This window comes from Neodiprion fabricii, chromosome 7 (genome assembly GCF_021155785.1).
Source record: "Neodiprion fabricii isolate iyNeoFabr1 chromosome 7, iyNeoFabr1.1, whole genome shotgun sequence".
In the NCBI taxonomy this organism is placed as follows: domain Eukaryota; kingdom Metazoa; phylum Arthropoda; class Insecta; order Hymenoptera; family Diprionidae; genus Neodiprion; species Neodiprion fabricii.
The window spans coordinates 20,915,295-20,929,359 of NC_060245.1; the positions used below are offsets into that span (position 1 = coordinate 20,915,295).

The following is a 14,065-nucleotide window of genomic DNA, read 5'->3' on the forward strand; positions in this document are numbered from 1 at the left end:
AAACGTCGGGATGCTGCTGCCGCGAATCTCTTTCGACTCGGGGACAGTTTCGACTTCAGTTCATCCCAAAGCACTCGGTTAAGAGGAGAGGATCCCCGGAGATCAACCGTTTATTTTCATCAGTTTGTGCCGTTCCTGGGATTTCAATTCGCGCATCATGCTGATGTTCAAGGTGAGGATAATTAATCAATTTTTACGCTTTCATTTGAGTTTTATCGAATTTTATTCGCCAAAAATTGATTGGCAAGTGGGACGGAATTGCGTGTAATAAATTCGAAGGGAAATTATGGAGATGAACGAAACGTTTGCTACGTTTTACCTTAATTAACGAGCTCTTGTTAGGCTGCTTTCTTTTTCTTTTCATTTTTAATCTCAATTTAAGACATTGCGGACTATTTTAACGGCGATAACTCGAGAAGTTAGCGGTATATCGATACGAACCGGGACGATTGCAAGTTCTTAACGAGGCTGTAATTATTATTACCTAGACGTAATTGTCAATGGCGTCGCAGTGATAAAAGGGGAATTGTGCAACCGGACGATCAAGGCTACAAGAAAAGTACGATCGTTGGCCTGCTTTTCGGACAATAGTAACAATTATATTGGCAAGCCGCGCGGAGTATTAAAAAGGCGATAAAAGTTGCAGAGAATCGGTGTAAAGTAATTGACAAACAAAACTGTTGACCAACGGAGCTTGACATTTGAAGATTTGACGTTTACCTAATGCAAGAGCTTCGAGCTGGCGCAATTATTATCCTCGCATCGTGCAATTACAATTATCAATTAAGGAGAAAACAGTTCAAGGCCTTTAATCGAGCAGCTTTATAACCCAAGTTTCTCGACTTCTTTCGTCAACGAGCTTAATCTACTCGAGAGCAATTAAATACTCGGTTCATAATCACCGAACTTCGGCAAAGCGATGCTTCGAGATGCGAAATAATGAAATTCCTTCTCAGGACGATTTCCTTGAAGGACTAACACCTTCCACGGATACGAAATGAATACGCTGACCCCGTTGTCGTGGCTTGAAGTCGCGGTTTCGCGGGGAGCTTTCCCCGCACCCTGGCGCAAATTGGACCGTTGTTTCACCCTCGTCCCCCTCTATCCTCGCGGTTTCATCCCCTAAGCTGGAGCAAAATTTCACTCGCGGAAGCCAGAGCTGGTCCGGAAATTCCCGAATTTTCCAATCCGAATGCTGATGAGGGGGAGGGCGGCGGGGTTGAAATTTCGAAGCTGAAACGATCCAAAAGCGCGTAAGTCCGAATTATTTGGCGGCGAAATTTCGAGTAAAGAAAATAAACTTTGAAGAATTAACAGAGTTTCGAATGGTTGGAAACCCTTCAAGTTACGGTAGGTCAAAGTTCTGAAAAATAAATTTTCCATCGAGTAAAAATTCCAGAAAATAAAGTTTTGATAGAGTGATATTCTGAAAATTAAAATATACTCACACACCGTGATTTACTCAACGAGTGGGCGTAAAAAATGAGAAGAACTGAAAATCAGAACGACGAGGATCAAGAACGTAAAAATATTAGAAATCCAAAACAAAGAAAGATCAAAGTGATGAAATTTCGCCAAGCCAGAAATTCACAGAACTGACAATCTTGGACCATTTGGAATTTCGATGTTTCAGATTTTTAAATTTTCGCTTTTTCGTACTTTCAGAACTTTGATCTTTCAAAGTTACGCCCTTTCGGAACCTTGCACTTTCCGAATTTTCAGCGTTGGGTTTCGGACCATTCGAAACTTTGATGTTTTCTCAACGTTCGACTACTTTAATTCAAGTTTCACGATAAAAAAATTCGGAATTTGGCATTTTCGGATCTTTTACAAATTCTGAATTTCAACCCTGCCCCTAATAGGATACTTCTACTTTTTTTAAATTCGATTTTCTACAAACTTTTTACTGCCCATTGAATTTTCACTTTAGTCGGGATCGAAAAAAAAGCTAATTTCCAAACCTTCCGAGACTCCATTAATTTTTCAACCAGCGTCGCGACGCTCTATGCACAAACGGAATTATAACACTATTCGTATCAGGTATTCCGACGCGGTTCGAGCACAGTCGGAATATTCGAGTAACTCGATCCATTCGTAATTGCGTCTCCTATTTGCTCCTGCGTGAGGAAAAGTGATGAGAATCCATCCTACACGCGGTTCGTTATTCCAGGCAGAGTTTCAGCGTCGGTAAAAATTTTCGGAATCACGTCTATGACTTAGTTTCGAAAAATTGAAATCCTACAATACCCACAATTGAGAATTGGAAGTTAAAAAAAATTTTACTCTTCACGTTGGGATCAACCGCTGATCGATTAATGGTACATTTTCATTACGTTCCAATTTTGAGTTTCAAATTTTGAAAGCTCCCATTTTCTCATAGAATAAATCCTGATACATGCCTGAATTCTTTCCGTTTTCGAAGTTCGATCAAACGACGTTACGCAAAACGATAATATATTCCGGATTGACGGGTGTTGTTCGAAACTGTAATTTCGTTTCTGCTTTCCATTTCGTGCGTCATTTTTTTCCTGCAAAACTTGATTTTCTCTCCCTCTCTCTCTCTCTCTCTCTCTCTCTATCTCTTTCTCTCTCTCTGTCTCTTTCGCCGAACACGATTCTTTCGTATATTTTTTATTTCTGTTTCTTTTTTTTTCTTCAAGGTACAAAAAAAAAACTTTCTTTCGCATAAACGCTGATGTATTTGCCTTGTGTCAGCGTGCGTCGAGATAGGCCGATGATATAGCATATTATTATTCCGGATCTTCAATCTTCCCGAGGCAAAGAAAAATAAAAAAGAACAATAAAGAGAAAGAGAGAGAGAGAGAGAGAGAGAGAAAAACACGATATCGGACGCAGTAAAGATTCCGCGTTTCGTCTTGTTATCAAACTTTTCATACATCTCTGCCAGATATTTTGTCCTCGTGAATCGCATAACGATATATCCAACGATTTTGGAACAGCTTTTTGTACGCCTGCTCTTGTCTATCAATTTGATTTTAAAAATCTCGTGCCTTGACGCGTGGAAAAACTTTCATCACCAAAATATAATTTCAGTAGAAAAATAAAGTCTGCAATGAGCGGAAATATAAAACCATGGTCCGACTTAATTTTGATGATTTCTTCAACTGTACAAGAAAAATATGAAAGTGGATAGATTATTCGTCCAAAGTTCGCTGTAAAACTTTCTGAAAGAAGTTGAATTGGATATGGAGATCAAGCCGGCAGGATTTCCGTAGGCGAACAAGTGTACTAGAGCCGGTACATTGAAAAGTGTAATCTCGATTCGAAGGTGTCTGTGTGTGTGTGTGTGCGTGGGTGTAAAGTTTTAGTTTTCAGGTGAAAGAACTTGAATTGAAATCCTGAAACTTGAGGATGGAGAAAGAGAGAGAAAACAGAGTGCACGGCTGGGGGATAATTAAACGTCATTGTAGGTATAACCCACTCTGGATAACAACTCGTGAAACAATAGCTTATCAGGATCTCCGAGCCGCCAAAGCAATTAGATTATTGTTCGTAGAGACGGCATGAATATAATGAGTAATGAATTAGGTATAACGAAGTTTCGTCGCGTATTCCGTGCATCGTTTTTACGGTGCGCAATTTCGCGATTACTACCGTATGAAAATACGCGGTTCAAGTTGCCTTTCCCACCGTCAACATCCCCTTCCGTTATAATAATCCTTTCGTAAAGGCGAACGGTGCTGGACTCGAGATACCGAGTGAATAATTAGCCGCTTTGATATCGAGCCTGCGACTCGCCCTTCCACCCACGTTCAGCAATTTTTAAAGGGTGCAGGGAATTCATCACCTCGCGTTACTCGCTAGCTGGTTGAAAAATTTCACCCTCGGTTATTTCATCCCCGATCCTTATACAACTGTCTTGCCCCGTTATTCCTTAAGGAGTTATTAGCCCGTTTAATCACCTCCCGCCATTTCTTCTCTCATTATTTTTTTTTATACGATTTTTTTTCTGTTTTGTCTTTTCTTTTTTTTTTTCCTTTTCTTCATCCCCTGCGTTTTCAATTCTTTTTCCATAACCCTTTTAGCCGTCCTCTCCCATCCACTTCAAGGTTTGAAGCGGTTACCGAGGGCCCCGGAAGTTGGAGGCGCGCCGCTCGGTTTGTAATTAAGAACGAAAATGGCGAAGAATGACCGCGTCGTCCGTTGGTAACGAGAATTCTGCTCTCAAGAACGGCCGCATCGCCGTGATTCCGACTGATTGAGCTAATTATTAAGCTTGCGGATTATGTTGGCTAGACTGCCTCTCGACTGCCCTCGACTGAAAACTATTCCCTACAATAGTCGAGTAACATTATGCTATTCGATTTTTATTCCTTCAGTCAATTTTTTAAAACGCTATGACAAACTGCAGCGTAGGAGGTTCATTTACAGCAATTTTCAGATCGTTAATAGGTGAACTGAATCAATTAGCTGATCCGTTTATTAGCAACTTAAAAAAACAAAAAGATCATGAATTGTGTGAATTTTCTAACTATAATCCAATTAACAGCCGAGTTTAACTTTCTTTATTCTCATAAGAATCAACGCGTTTTCATTTATTTTTTTCTTCTCGCTGTAGGCAGGTTTTTTAATCATAAAATCTAACTCGATTACAGCTTCAGTTTAATATTTTTCAACCTCGGTTCCGTAACTTTCTTGTTTCATTCATCTCTTTACACCGGACTGTAAGTAACTGACACAACGTTAATCCGTTGCTCGTATTCAGTAAAACCAGCGGTTAATAATTTCTAGACACCAGGTATGTATATATCTATACATTGGTAATCCATCTTCGCAGATTAAACATAAGAAAAAGGAAAGGAATGAAGAAGTGAAGAAACTACCCTTAACACATTGTACGAAATTATTCACAGCGTGAACGAAGGGTTGTAAAATGTTCATCAGCCAAGAAGTCTTGCTCAAAGTCATTTCTCTCTCTCTCTCTCTCTCTCTCTCTGTCTCTCTCTCTCTCTCTCTCTGTCCATCTCTCTGTCTCTCCTTTTTCCCCAAAATTTCGAAAGCGAACGAGAATCTCACCGACGTGTGATTTGCGGTCGGGACTTTCCACAGCGTCCGTTTCTCTCCCTCGTTCTGCAATCAATTAAGGATAACGATTGTTGTTGCAGGTAATGGTGTGTTTCCTGGCATTGTTCAGGACCGAAGACTGCGTCGGCGGTTTGCCCAGTGCAGACAGGGACCCTTCTGAGCATCAGAGGGCCGCCTCTAATCAGGCAGTCGCTAACGAACCGGGAATCGAGCCGACGGGGCGGCTGGACGATTACGGGAACTGCAGTCACAAAGAAGCCGCAGCAGAGGTTCAGCAGGATCGTTTCGAGCTGGGTGATTCACCGCGTCACGAGTTTCTGCGCATGGTTCCTGCGACGGCCCAAAAACACGAGCGCAACTCCAGCAGCCCCGAAATTGAACCGAAGAAACGGTTCTCCAGCGTCTACTCGCAGGACGTACTGGAAGAGAGAGTCTCCAGGGAAAAAACCGAGTTCAAAAACGATCTCTCCGCCTACCTTGCCGGTGTCATCGACTCCGTGGTCAGTGGCCGAGGTGCGAAACCGGAGGTGGAACCGGAAGAACGGGACGCGAAGAAGGTGTCCCGAAAACGGGAACTCAAACAGATGGATACGTACGCGGAGGCAAAGGACCTCGACGTACTCGCGGACCGGATGGACGTTGACCTGGAACCGGAAAACCGTCAGCGAAAGAGCGTCGAGGTTGTGGTCAAGACCAGACATCAGCAGTCGACGAACATGCCACCAGCGACGAGGTCGCGGAGCGTCGTTTACAAGAAACGGAGCTCGAGGGGAGAGGGAAATAAAGGGGTGAGAAGGAACGGGGGGCGAGTTGCGGAACGTAGGGATTATTCTGTGGATCCGGTGCGGTTCGCGGTGCTGAATCCGGTCCAGATAAACGCGGCTGCAGCTTATGGAAGACGACCGCAGTCGGTGCAACTCGACTTGTCGCAAGCTCTGGGCGATTTGGAACCGTTTCAGCTGCAGGCGCTGAGAGGATTCTTCGACAAGGTGCCGCCACCCTCGGCCAACTTCAAACCCATCGCTCCGAAACAGGTCGCCTATGCGCCACCAAGGATAGTCTACGAGACGAAGATCCTGCCGATGCCGTTTGGATCGATCGATGAAGAACGGAAGACCGTCGAGGCGCTCAACGCGCTGCTGGGACAGAGCCCGAAGCAGCAGCTCGAGGGCCTGAACCTTATCCTGAACAAGGATCAGCCTGTGAACCACCCGCAGCAGGAACTTCAGGACGCCTTGGACCTCGGACAGGCCTTTGTAACACCGATTCCGTCCGCTGATGTGAATTCCGGACTCGCTGAGAGTGGCTTAGGGTTCCCGAATGGTGGTCTGGACTTCGGCGAAGCCGGAGAGGCGATCTTTGACCTTGGGACTCAGCAGAACCCCGGAACTCCTGGACCCGAATTCACGACACCAAGATCAGAGCCTCATCAGGATCGCTTTAAGGATATTCCCGTCATTCAGGAACATCGGGAACAGCTGACGGTCTTTCGGAAGGAACACCAACAACCGGAGAAGCAGGGAGGTGGGATCCTCAGGGAGGGGTATCAGGTTCGGGAGCGGGAAGAGAGTGGAGAGGATACCAATAGCGGGGTGAGAAAGTACTTGGTGTTTAGAACGCTGTCAAGACCTTGAACGAGGTTTCGGTGACCATTGGTACCAGTCGTGGCCATATTCGCCACTTGCCCATAAATTTAGTGTACCAAGTGTCAAAACTTGGATCAAAAACTTGTTCAAAGATTTGGATTTTAGTCATGAATGTTTGTGTCTGTAATCGAAGCGATCGGAAGTTGAATCAGGAGCTAGAGAATCTTACGAAGGCGGCTGGAAATGGTGCATTCAAACCATTTCCTTTTCGAAGAATCCACATCATCGATGATTTCGATCAACTGATTGGGGGATTTTCTTTTCAGGTCGGCTACGCGGCCAAGTACAACTTCGGATACCACGTGAACGACTACAAAAGTGGTAACGACTTCGGTCACGAAGAAGCTCGCGATGGCCTCGTTACTAATGGACGTTATTGCGTCCTTCTACCCGACGGAAGGGTGCAGAACGTCAAATATCGCGTGGATGAGAACGGTTATCACGCCAAGGTGTCCTACGAGCTGACTCGTTCAACATAAGGATCGTCCTCGACGATTCAGTTGTCCTGAGTAACGATCTTCCTGAAGTAGAGACGAGCCAAGGATCGGAGCTGAGGTGACAATAGCTGCAAGCTTTGATCCTTAGCTCCGTAATTTCGGGGGGCTCAAGTTTCAGGGATAGGAGATAAAAGAGCCAAAGCTTTCCTTAATTGAGAGCCATGATCGAACAAATGGACGATGAATCTAAGAAGGAAGGTATCCCAGGTCAATTTCTTTCGTAATATGTTATAATAGAGTAAAAACTAAGCGACATATATATTTTCTTTTATCTGCTATGAAACACTTTAAAGGGGTGAAACCACCATCCACACTAAGACATGTCAAGGGTTGGTTTCCCAGGTTTTTTGTCAATTGAGAAAATGACGCTCTTCCAGTTGGATTAGTTAAAAAATGTTATGTTCTAGTGGGTGAAACTGCCAAATCGCCCGTTGACATCCCTTACTTTGGAGGGGGGTTTCATCCTCCTAAATTGAAATATGTAAGATAAAAAAAAGTATGCGTCGCTTAGTTTTGAGTCTGCTATAACATGTCACAAAAGAAATCAAATCAGTGAGAGAGAGAGAGACAGATCGACGTGGTATACCTTCCTTGTAAGATTATGAAAAGTCACGAGAGGTGCAAAACATGTCTACTCGCAGTTAGCGAGGATCTGAAGATCCCCTTGAGGAGAGTGAAAAGACGGAAGATTTTGCACCCTGAAATTACGTTGTGATAGTTGGTGAGGGTGAAAGCCGGTTAGCACAGTTACATAAAGTTGATACCTGGACACATCATGAGGCACGAAACTGTGCAGCGAAGTGCAAAAAGTAGTCAGGAGCCAAGTATACACGTATATGGAATAATTGAAGTTCAACTTTGTTCGTTACTTACTATTATTAGTTAAGTAGGTTTCCCTATTCCGTTCCCTCTCGCCCCCCCCCCCCCCCTCCCCCCTCCCAGATTCCCCATCAGTTTGTCTAAGCTGCAGGCTCTCAAAGTTATTCAATTTGTAAACTGTGGACTGGCATTCAAAAGTTTTAATTGCAGGGTATATAATTCGCGAGAAGAAGCAGCGGCTGATCTTACGCGTGCCAATTTTATTCCCTCATTCCCTTGCGCGGTCCCTCCTCCCCCTTCTCCGTCTTTCTTTCTTTCGGTACAGTTCACCCCTCCAAGATTCTTTAATTTTCCTCGAGAATTAGAAGAGCAGGAAACAATGCCGAGGCTTGACCCCCCAACCCCTCCAAGTACTTGCGAATTTAACCGCTGGAGAATATTATCATATCCTTGAGACAGTTAATTTGTACAGAACAATTTTTATTTATGAAAATGCTACCGTACCTTATATCGCATACTCTAATCCGCGTATGCGCCTTAATATCTTTATTTATGTAACATGTATGCATGTATGTATGTATGTATTATTATTTACTTACTATTCAGAGATCTCAGTTGATCGATTTTACTTTCCCTTTTTTTTTTTCTTCTTTGTGATTGACGAATTTCTTCGCATCGTCCAGATCACAAGTGCATCGGATCATTTGACTCGGGATAATCATTATAACATTACGCACTATTCGAGCATTGGAATAATTCACAGCTGATTAGAAAAATTTTAACAATTAACTAAATTCATACAAAGTGTAAAGTGAGATTCTGAAAACCGTGTGAATCTTATTGAAATTTGCACGAACAATTTTTAACAGCGTGAAAAGCTCTGAACTTTATTATAGTAGTACCTAGATATATTATTTACATTTTATTTTTAAACCCTTGAAATAAAACATGGTGCTTATATCGTAAACTCTAAATTGTGATTTCTGTTGTGTTGGTATCGCTGATCTTCACGCGAGAGTAATTAAAATGAGTTAACCTGCTTTTAGGTGGTAATCGTGATAAACGAACTTGAGTGTTTATTCAATATATATATATATATATATACATATTTTCGCACAGGTCACAACGCGGGGTGAAAATTGGTTCGATTAACTTGCTCTAGATTTCAATACCTGTATATCTTCACGTACACGTATATATACGTATTTGCTACGCACAACATGTATATGCAATTGATATAAAGCGCGGCGTGTACCGGGTGGCGTTAATTAACCCTGTTAGGAGCTTTTATTTACGCTAAACTGTATCGCGTATACTTTCGTAGTTATTCCAGGGCCTCGCACGTTTTCCCGTCCGTTATTGCGGCGTAAATTTTTCTGTTCAAAATTAAATTCACACGCCCCATGAGCCGAGACGACATTGCGCTTTAGAGGGTGAAAGAAAAAAGTCGAAAACGTCAACGAAATTCGGAGAAGAAATGAAAATAATATTGGATAAAATAAAATGAATGATAGAATTTTGTCCGCCTCGTTTCGAGTTTCAAAGAAAAAGGCAAAATTACCGTCAACGCGGTGGTGAAATTTTATCGAGGCATCCCTCAAGGGATGAATTATTTTTACTCCTTGGCCTGTGTAACTCTTTCCTCGTAACAATGCCTGTTCGAGAAACTTTTTCACATTCTCGACATATTCAACCGCGGGTAATTTAACCCTAATTATGGCCTCGAGTTGACGTGATGGGTAAAACGAAATGAGACAGGGAAAAATAGAGGGAGACTCAAGTATGCGACCAGCCCTCGAAAAGTGAAATCGATGGCGGAGCGTGAAAGGCCTTTTCGTTAATCATTTAAACATCGATGGGAATCGGGTTTTCCCAACTGTGGTCGAGATATAGAATCGAAACGCGAGTTCGACTCGCTGACCGACGGTTATTCGGCTCAACAACGCAAGAAATAATTCATCAAGATTGGATTCACCTGAATTTTTCATCCCCCCCCCCCCCCCACCCCCTGCATGCGCAGACGTCTCCCGGTCCCAAACGGGTTCCCTCGTTTCTTCGATAGCTCTTTTTTTACTTTATTTTTTACCTTTTTTTTTATACGCTCTGCGCTCATCTATACAATATACATGTATTCGAGAGGGTCGGGAATTAATCGCGCGACCGCGAAAAAGATCGAGCTCCTTGTACGAAAGGAATATATTTATGTAGTATACTTATCCCTAAGATGTGGATGGGATACAGGTTCCAATGTAATAGTGAATAAGTTCAGGTTTTAATTCAAGCGTTCATTACAGTGTAGTACATAGGCGTGACGCGTCTTTGTCTCCAACGCAGTCAGAACTGAACTCTGAACTCAGGTCAATTGACCCTCCGTCTCCGTTCACCTCCCACTCCACTCTTCCATCCCTCAACGCCATACTTTCTCCTACACTCCGTACAAAAGACCTTATTGCTATACCTAAAACTATCTAACGACCTGTGCATACTCGCACGTTCCTAATTTTCGATATTACACTCGGCCATTCTGCAAGGACATCTGCCCTCAGATGTTTCATTCTGCTTCGCTGCTACCCGAATCGTCGTTCTCGTCGTTGGCACCCCACAGCTTCATGGAGTCAGCCGTTGTTGATGTTTGGTTAGGCCCTTCGTGCTCCCCAACCTTTTGAACTGTGTAGCGGTCATTTCGCAATGCCCGTATTACTCTATACGGACCCAAAAACTTGCCTTTCAGCTTTAAACCAGCTCCGAACTGCGTCCTTCTTATTGCTACCAAGTCGCCGCTCTCGTACTGCCGGGCATCCCTCCTCCCTTTATTGTAGTTTCTTTTGTTCTTCTCTTGTGCTTCAGTGATCGCTTTCGCTGCCTCCTCGCGCAACACACACCTGTTTTCATCAAATTGTGCTGTCCACTCTGCTTCAATCAATTCCCTGACCTGCCTGTCTTCCTTGATCCGCATATCCACCCCAACGAGCAACTGAAATGGCGTCTTCCCCGTGCTCCTGTTGACTGTGGAGTTCAAAAACCTCTGCACCTTCTCGACATGCTTGTACCAATCGTCTGGATTAGGCGCCGTCAGTTTTGTTAACAACGGTATGAGAGTACGGTTTACTCTCTCTACCTGTCCGTTCCCCCTGGGCACTCCGGTCGTAATTAAGGAATGCTCTACACCTTCTTCGATACAGTAGTCCTTGAATGCATTGGACGTAAATGCTGTCCCTCGATCGGAGATGATCCGTCTCGGATTTCCAAAAACGGCCGCTTGCTTTTTCAATCTGTCTAATACCTCCGCTGTATCGGTAGATTTAGTGGGATAAAGCCACGTGAACTTTGTAAACGCATCCACCACTACAAAAATATGCGCATATCTTTTCTTCGTAACAGTCATGGGGCCCACATGGTCAATATGGTAAGTATCCAACGGCGTGTCTCCTTTGTCCAAAGGTTTCAAGTACCCCTCTTGTCTACCCATTTTCCGCTCGGCTAAAATACAGTCTAAACAGTTGGCTATCACGTGCTCAACCTTTTCTCGCAGCCCCTTAAACCAGAAGTCTTGCTTCACAAACGCTTCGGTCTTCGTGACCCCAAAGTGGCCACGTTCGTGTGCCTGCTTGACTACCTGGGTCTGCATCGCCTTAGGCACTACAATTAGCAAATCGTCTTTACAATTTTTGTACAAAATATTATTTCTAATTACATACCCCTCGGTCCGGCTGCACGTTACGGCATCTATAAGCTTCCGGACTTCACTGTCCTTGTTTTGTGCGCTTCTTAAACGTGCAATCAGCCCATCTTCACTCTCGCTTACACACATGACACTCGGCAATGGATTTCGGCTTAATGCATCAACATGCTGCATACTTTTACCTGGCCGATGACATACTTCATACTTAAAATCACCCAACAATAAAGCCCATCTGGCCACACGCAAACATAAATCTTTCTTCTTCATGGTCATTGCAAACGCTTGACAATCAGTTACAATGGTAAAGGGTATAGGCAGTAAATACACTCTGAACTTAACCAATGCCTTAACAATAGCTAGCACTTCTAATTCATAACTCGTGTACTTAGACTCTGCAGGAGTTGTTTTCCCACTGGCAAAATAAACCGGATGGAACCTCCCGTCGTCCGGGTCTAATTGCATCAATATTGCCCCGTACCCTTCTATAGACGCATCCGTATGCAATTCAGTCTTAGCCCCTATTCTGTATAATTTTAACACAGGATTATTGGTAAGTACTGCCTTCAAGGCCTCGTATGCTTCTGTTTCATGATCCCCAAACCGAAACGTTACGTCCTTTCTCAGCAAATCTGTTAACGGCTTAGCAATCTTCGCGTACCCTCTTATAAATTTTCTAAAATAACCCGTAAGTCCCAAGAAACTTTGGACTTTTTGACAGATGTTGGCTTGGGAAACTTTGCCACGGCCTGGGTTTTATGAGTAGATGGTTTTATGGTGTCTTTCGAAATGACATACCCCAAGTACTCGATTTCTTTTAACATGAAACGACATTTTTCCCAGTTTATAACTAGCCCGTACTCTTCGGCTAATTTTATAACCCTTACCAAACGTTCCCATGCCTCCTGGAGATTCTTCGCCAGGATAACAATATCGTCCATGTATACTATGACAATGCCCTTATCTATAAGCTCCTTAAATATCATCGTAATATATTTCTGAAACACAATCGGGGAAATCTTTAGACCAAACGGCAATTTTAAAAACTCGTACTGTCCCGTCGGTGTGACGAAACCTGTATATTTACGACTTTCTTCGTCTAGCCATACATGAAAAAACCCATTCTTTAAATCTAGCGTCGTAAAACATTCCGAACCCTGTAACGCGTCTAAAATATCATCTATTAACGGCAACGGGAAATGTGGACATTCAATAAGCTCATTTAACTCACGGAAATCTATACAGACTCTAATTGAACCATCTTTTTTCCTTACTACTACTATAGGACTCGCGTATTCAGAATTTGACGGTCTTATCACCCCGTCCTCTACCCACATCTTCATTAAATCATCGACTTCTTTCTTTTCGCAAGGGGCCAGTCTTCGCGGCCGTCTGACAATCGGCTTCTCGCTCTTTAAAACAATTTTAGCAGTTAATCCAACATCCCGCGTCTTTTCCGGCTTATACCCGTTAATAATGTCTCTCAAAGCGTCTCTATAAGGTATATCTTCAACATGAGATAAGTCTACCTCCTTGGTCTTCTCTATAACATTTATACTAAATATCTCCGGCGCATTTACGTTAGTCTCGGCTTCATCTAATTTGAAAAACGTCACTTCACCTCGTTTGACCCTAACTTCTACTTGGTCCAAGAAGTCAGTACCCAACAATAAACCGTGATTTGTCAAAACCTTATTAGATACTACATGCAATGTTACTGGCAAATTGTGCCCATCAGTATTAATTACCTTAGAAAAATCACCCCAAGTTTCATTACCAGTGGATCCAACACCGGCAAACTCAATTCTGCGGTTACCTAAAGGTGGTGACCCCAATCTTACATACTCATCTGATCTTATAAACGTTAAATCACTCCCCGTATCCACCAACGCTACAAACTTGGAGTCATCTATTGCCACTTCCTTGGTGTACTTCTTCATATCTAGTCTTGAGATCACACATGATTCTTTCCTCTTGTCCGGGCACCGCGCCGCGATATGCCCAAACTTATTGCAATTGAAACACTTCGCTCCTCTTTCTTTATCCGGACACTCCGCACTAACGTGATCTTCCACGCCACAATTAAAACACCTCGTTTTGTCACTTTTCTCACCAACCGCCCGCTTCCTCGGATGACCTTTTGCTTCCGGCTTCTTCGTCTTGTCGTCTTTCTTCTCGAAGGGCTTTGGCCTCGTCTTCATGTCCCTTTTCATCGCTTCGTACTGTTTGAACCGCTCTTTCAATTCTTGCATCGTCTTGGCACCATACAGTGCACTTTTGTTTGTTACTTCATCAGGAATGCCCTGAATAATGTATTCAACTAATGATCGTGTATCCACTGTTCCTTGCCCTGCAATCTCGCGCATAGCGTACATGTA

The 14,065-nt window shown here is 43.3% G+C and overlaps 1 protein-coding gene across 1 annotated transcript; it reads left to right on the plus strand.

Annotated features, from left to right (window-relative positions):
• Positions 1 to 8,990, plus strand: LOC124186497. Its single transcript, XM_046578256.1, has 3 exons — positions 1 to 172; positions 5,127 to 6,638; positions 6,959 to 8,990. The coding sequence occupies exons 1-3, from the start codon at positions 158 to 160 to the stop codon at positions 7,169 to 7,171; spliced, it is 1,740 nt and encodes a 579-aa protein (XP_046434212.1). The 5' UTR covers positions 1 to 157; the 3' UTR covers positions 7,172 to 8,990.
• The last annotated feature ends 5,075 nt before the right edge of the window (positions 8,991 to 14,065 follow it).

Excerpts from the sequence above, each read along its gene's own strand:
- LOC124186497 (XM_046578256.1), top strand. Across the intron at positions 6,639-6,958 it reads GAGAGGATACCAATAGCGGG|GTCGGCTACGCGGCCAAGTA; the intron begins GTGAGAAAGTAC and ends TTTTCTTTTCAG.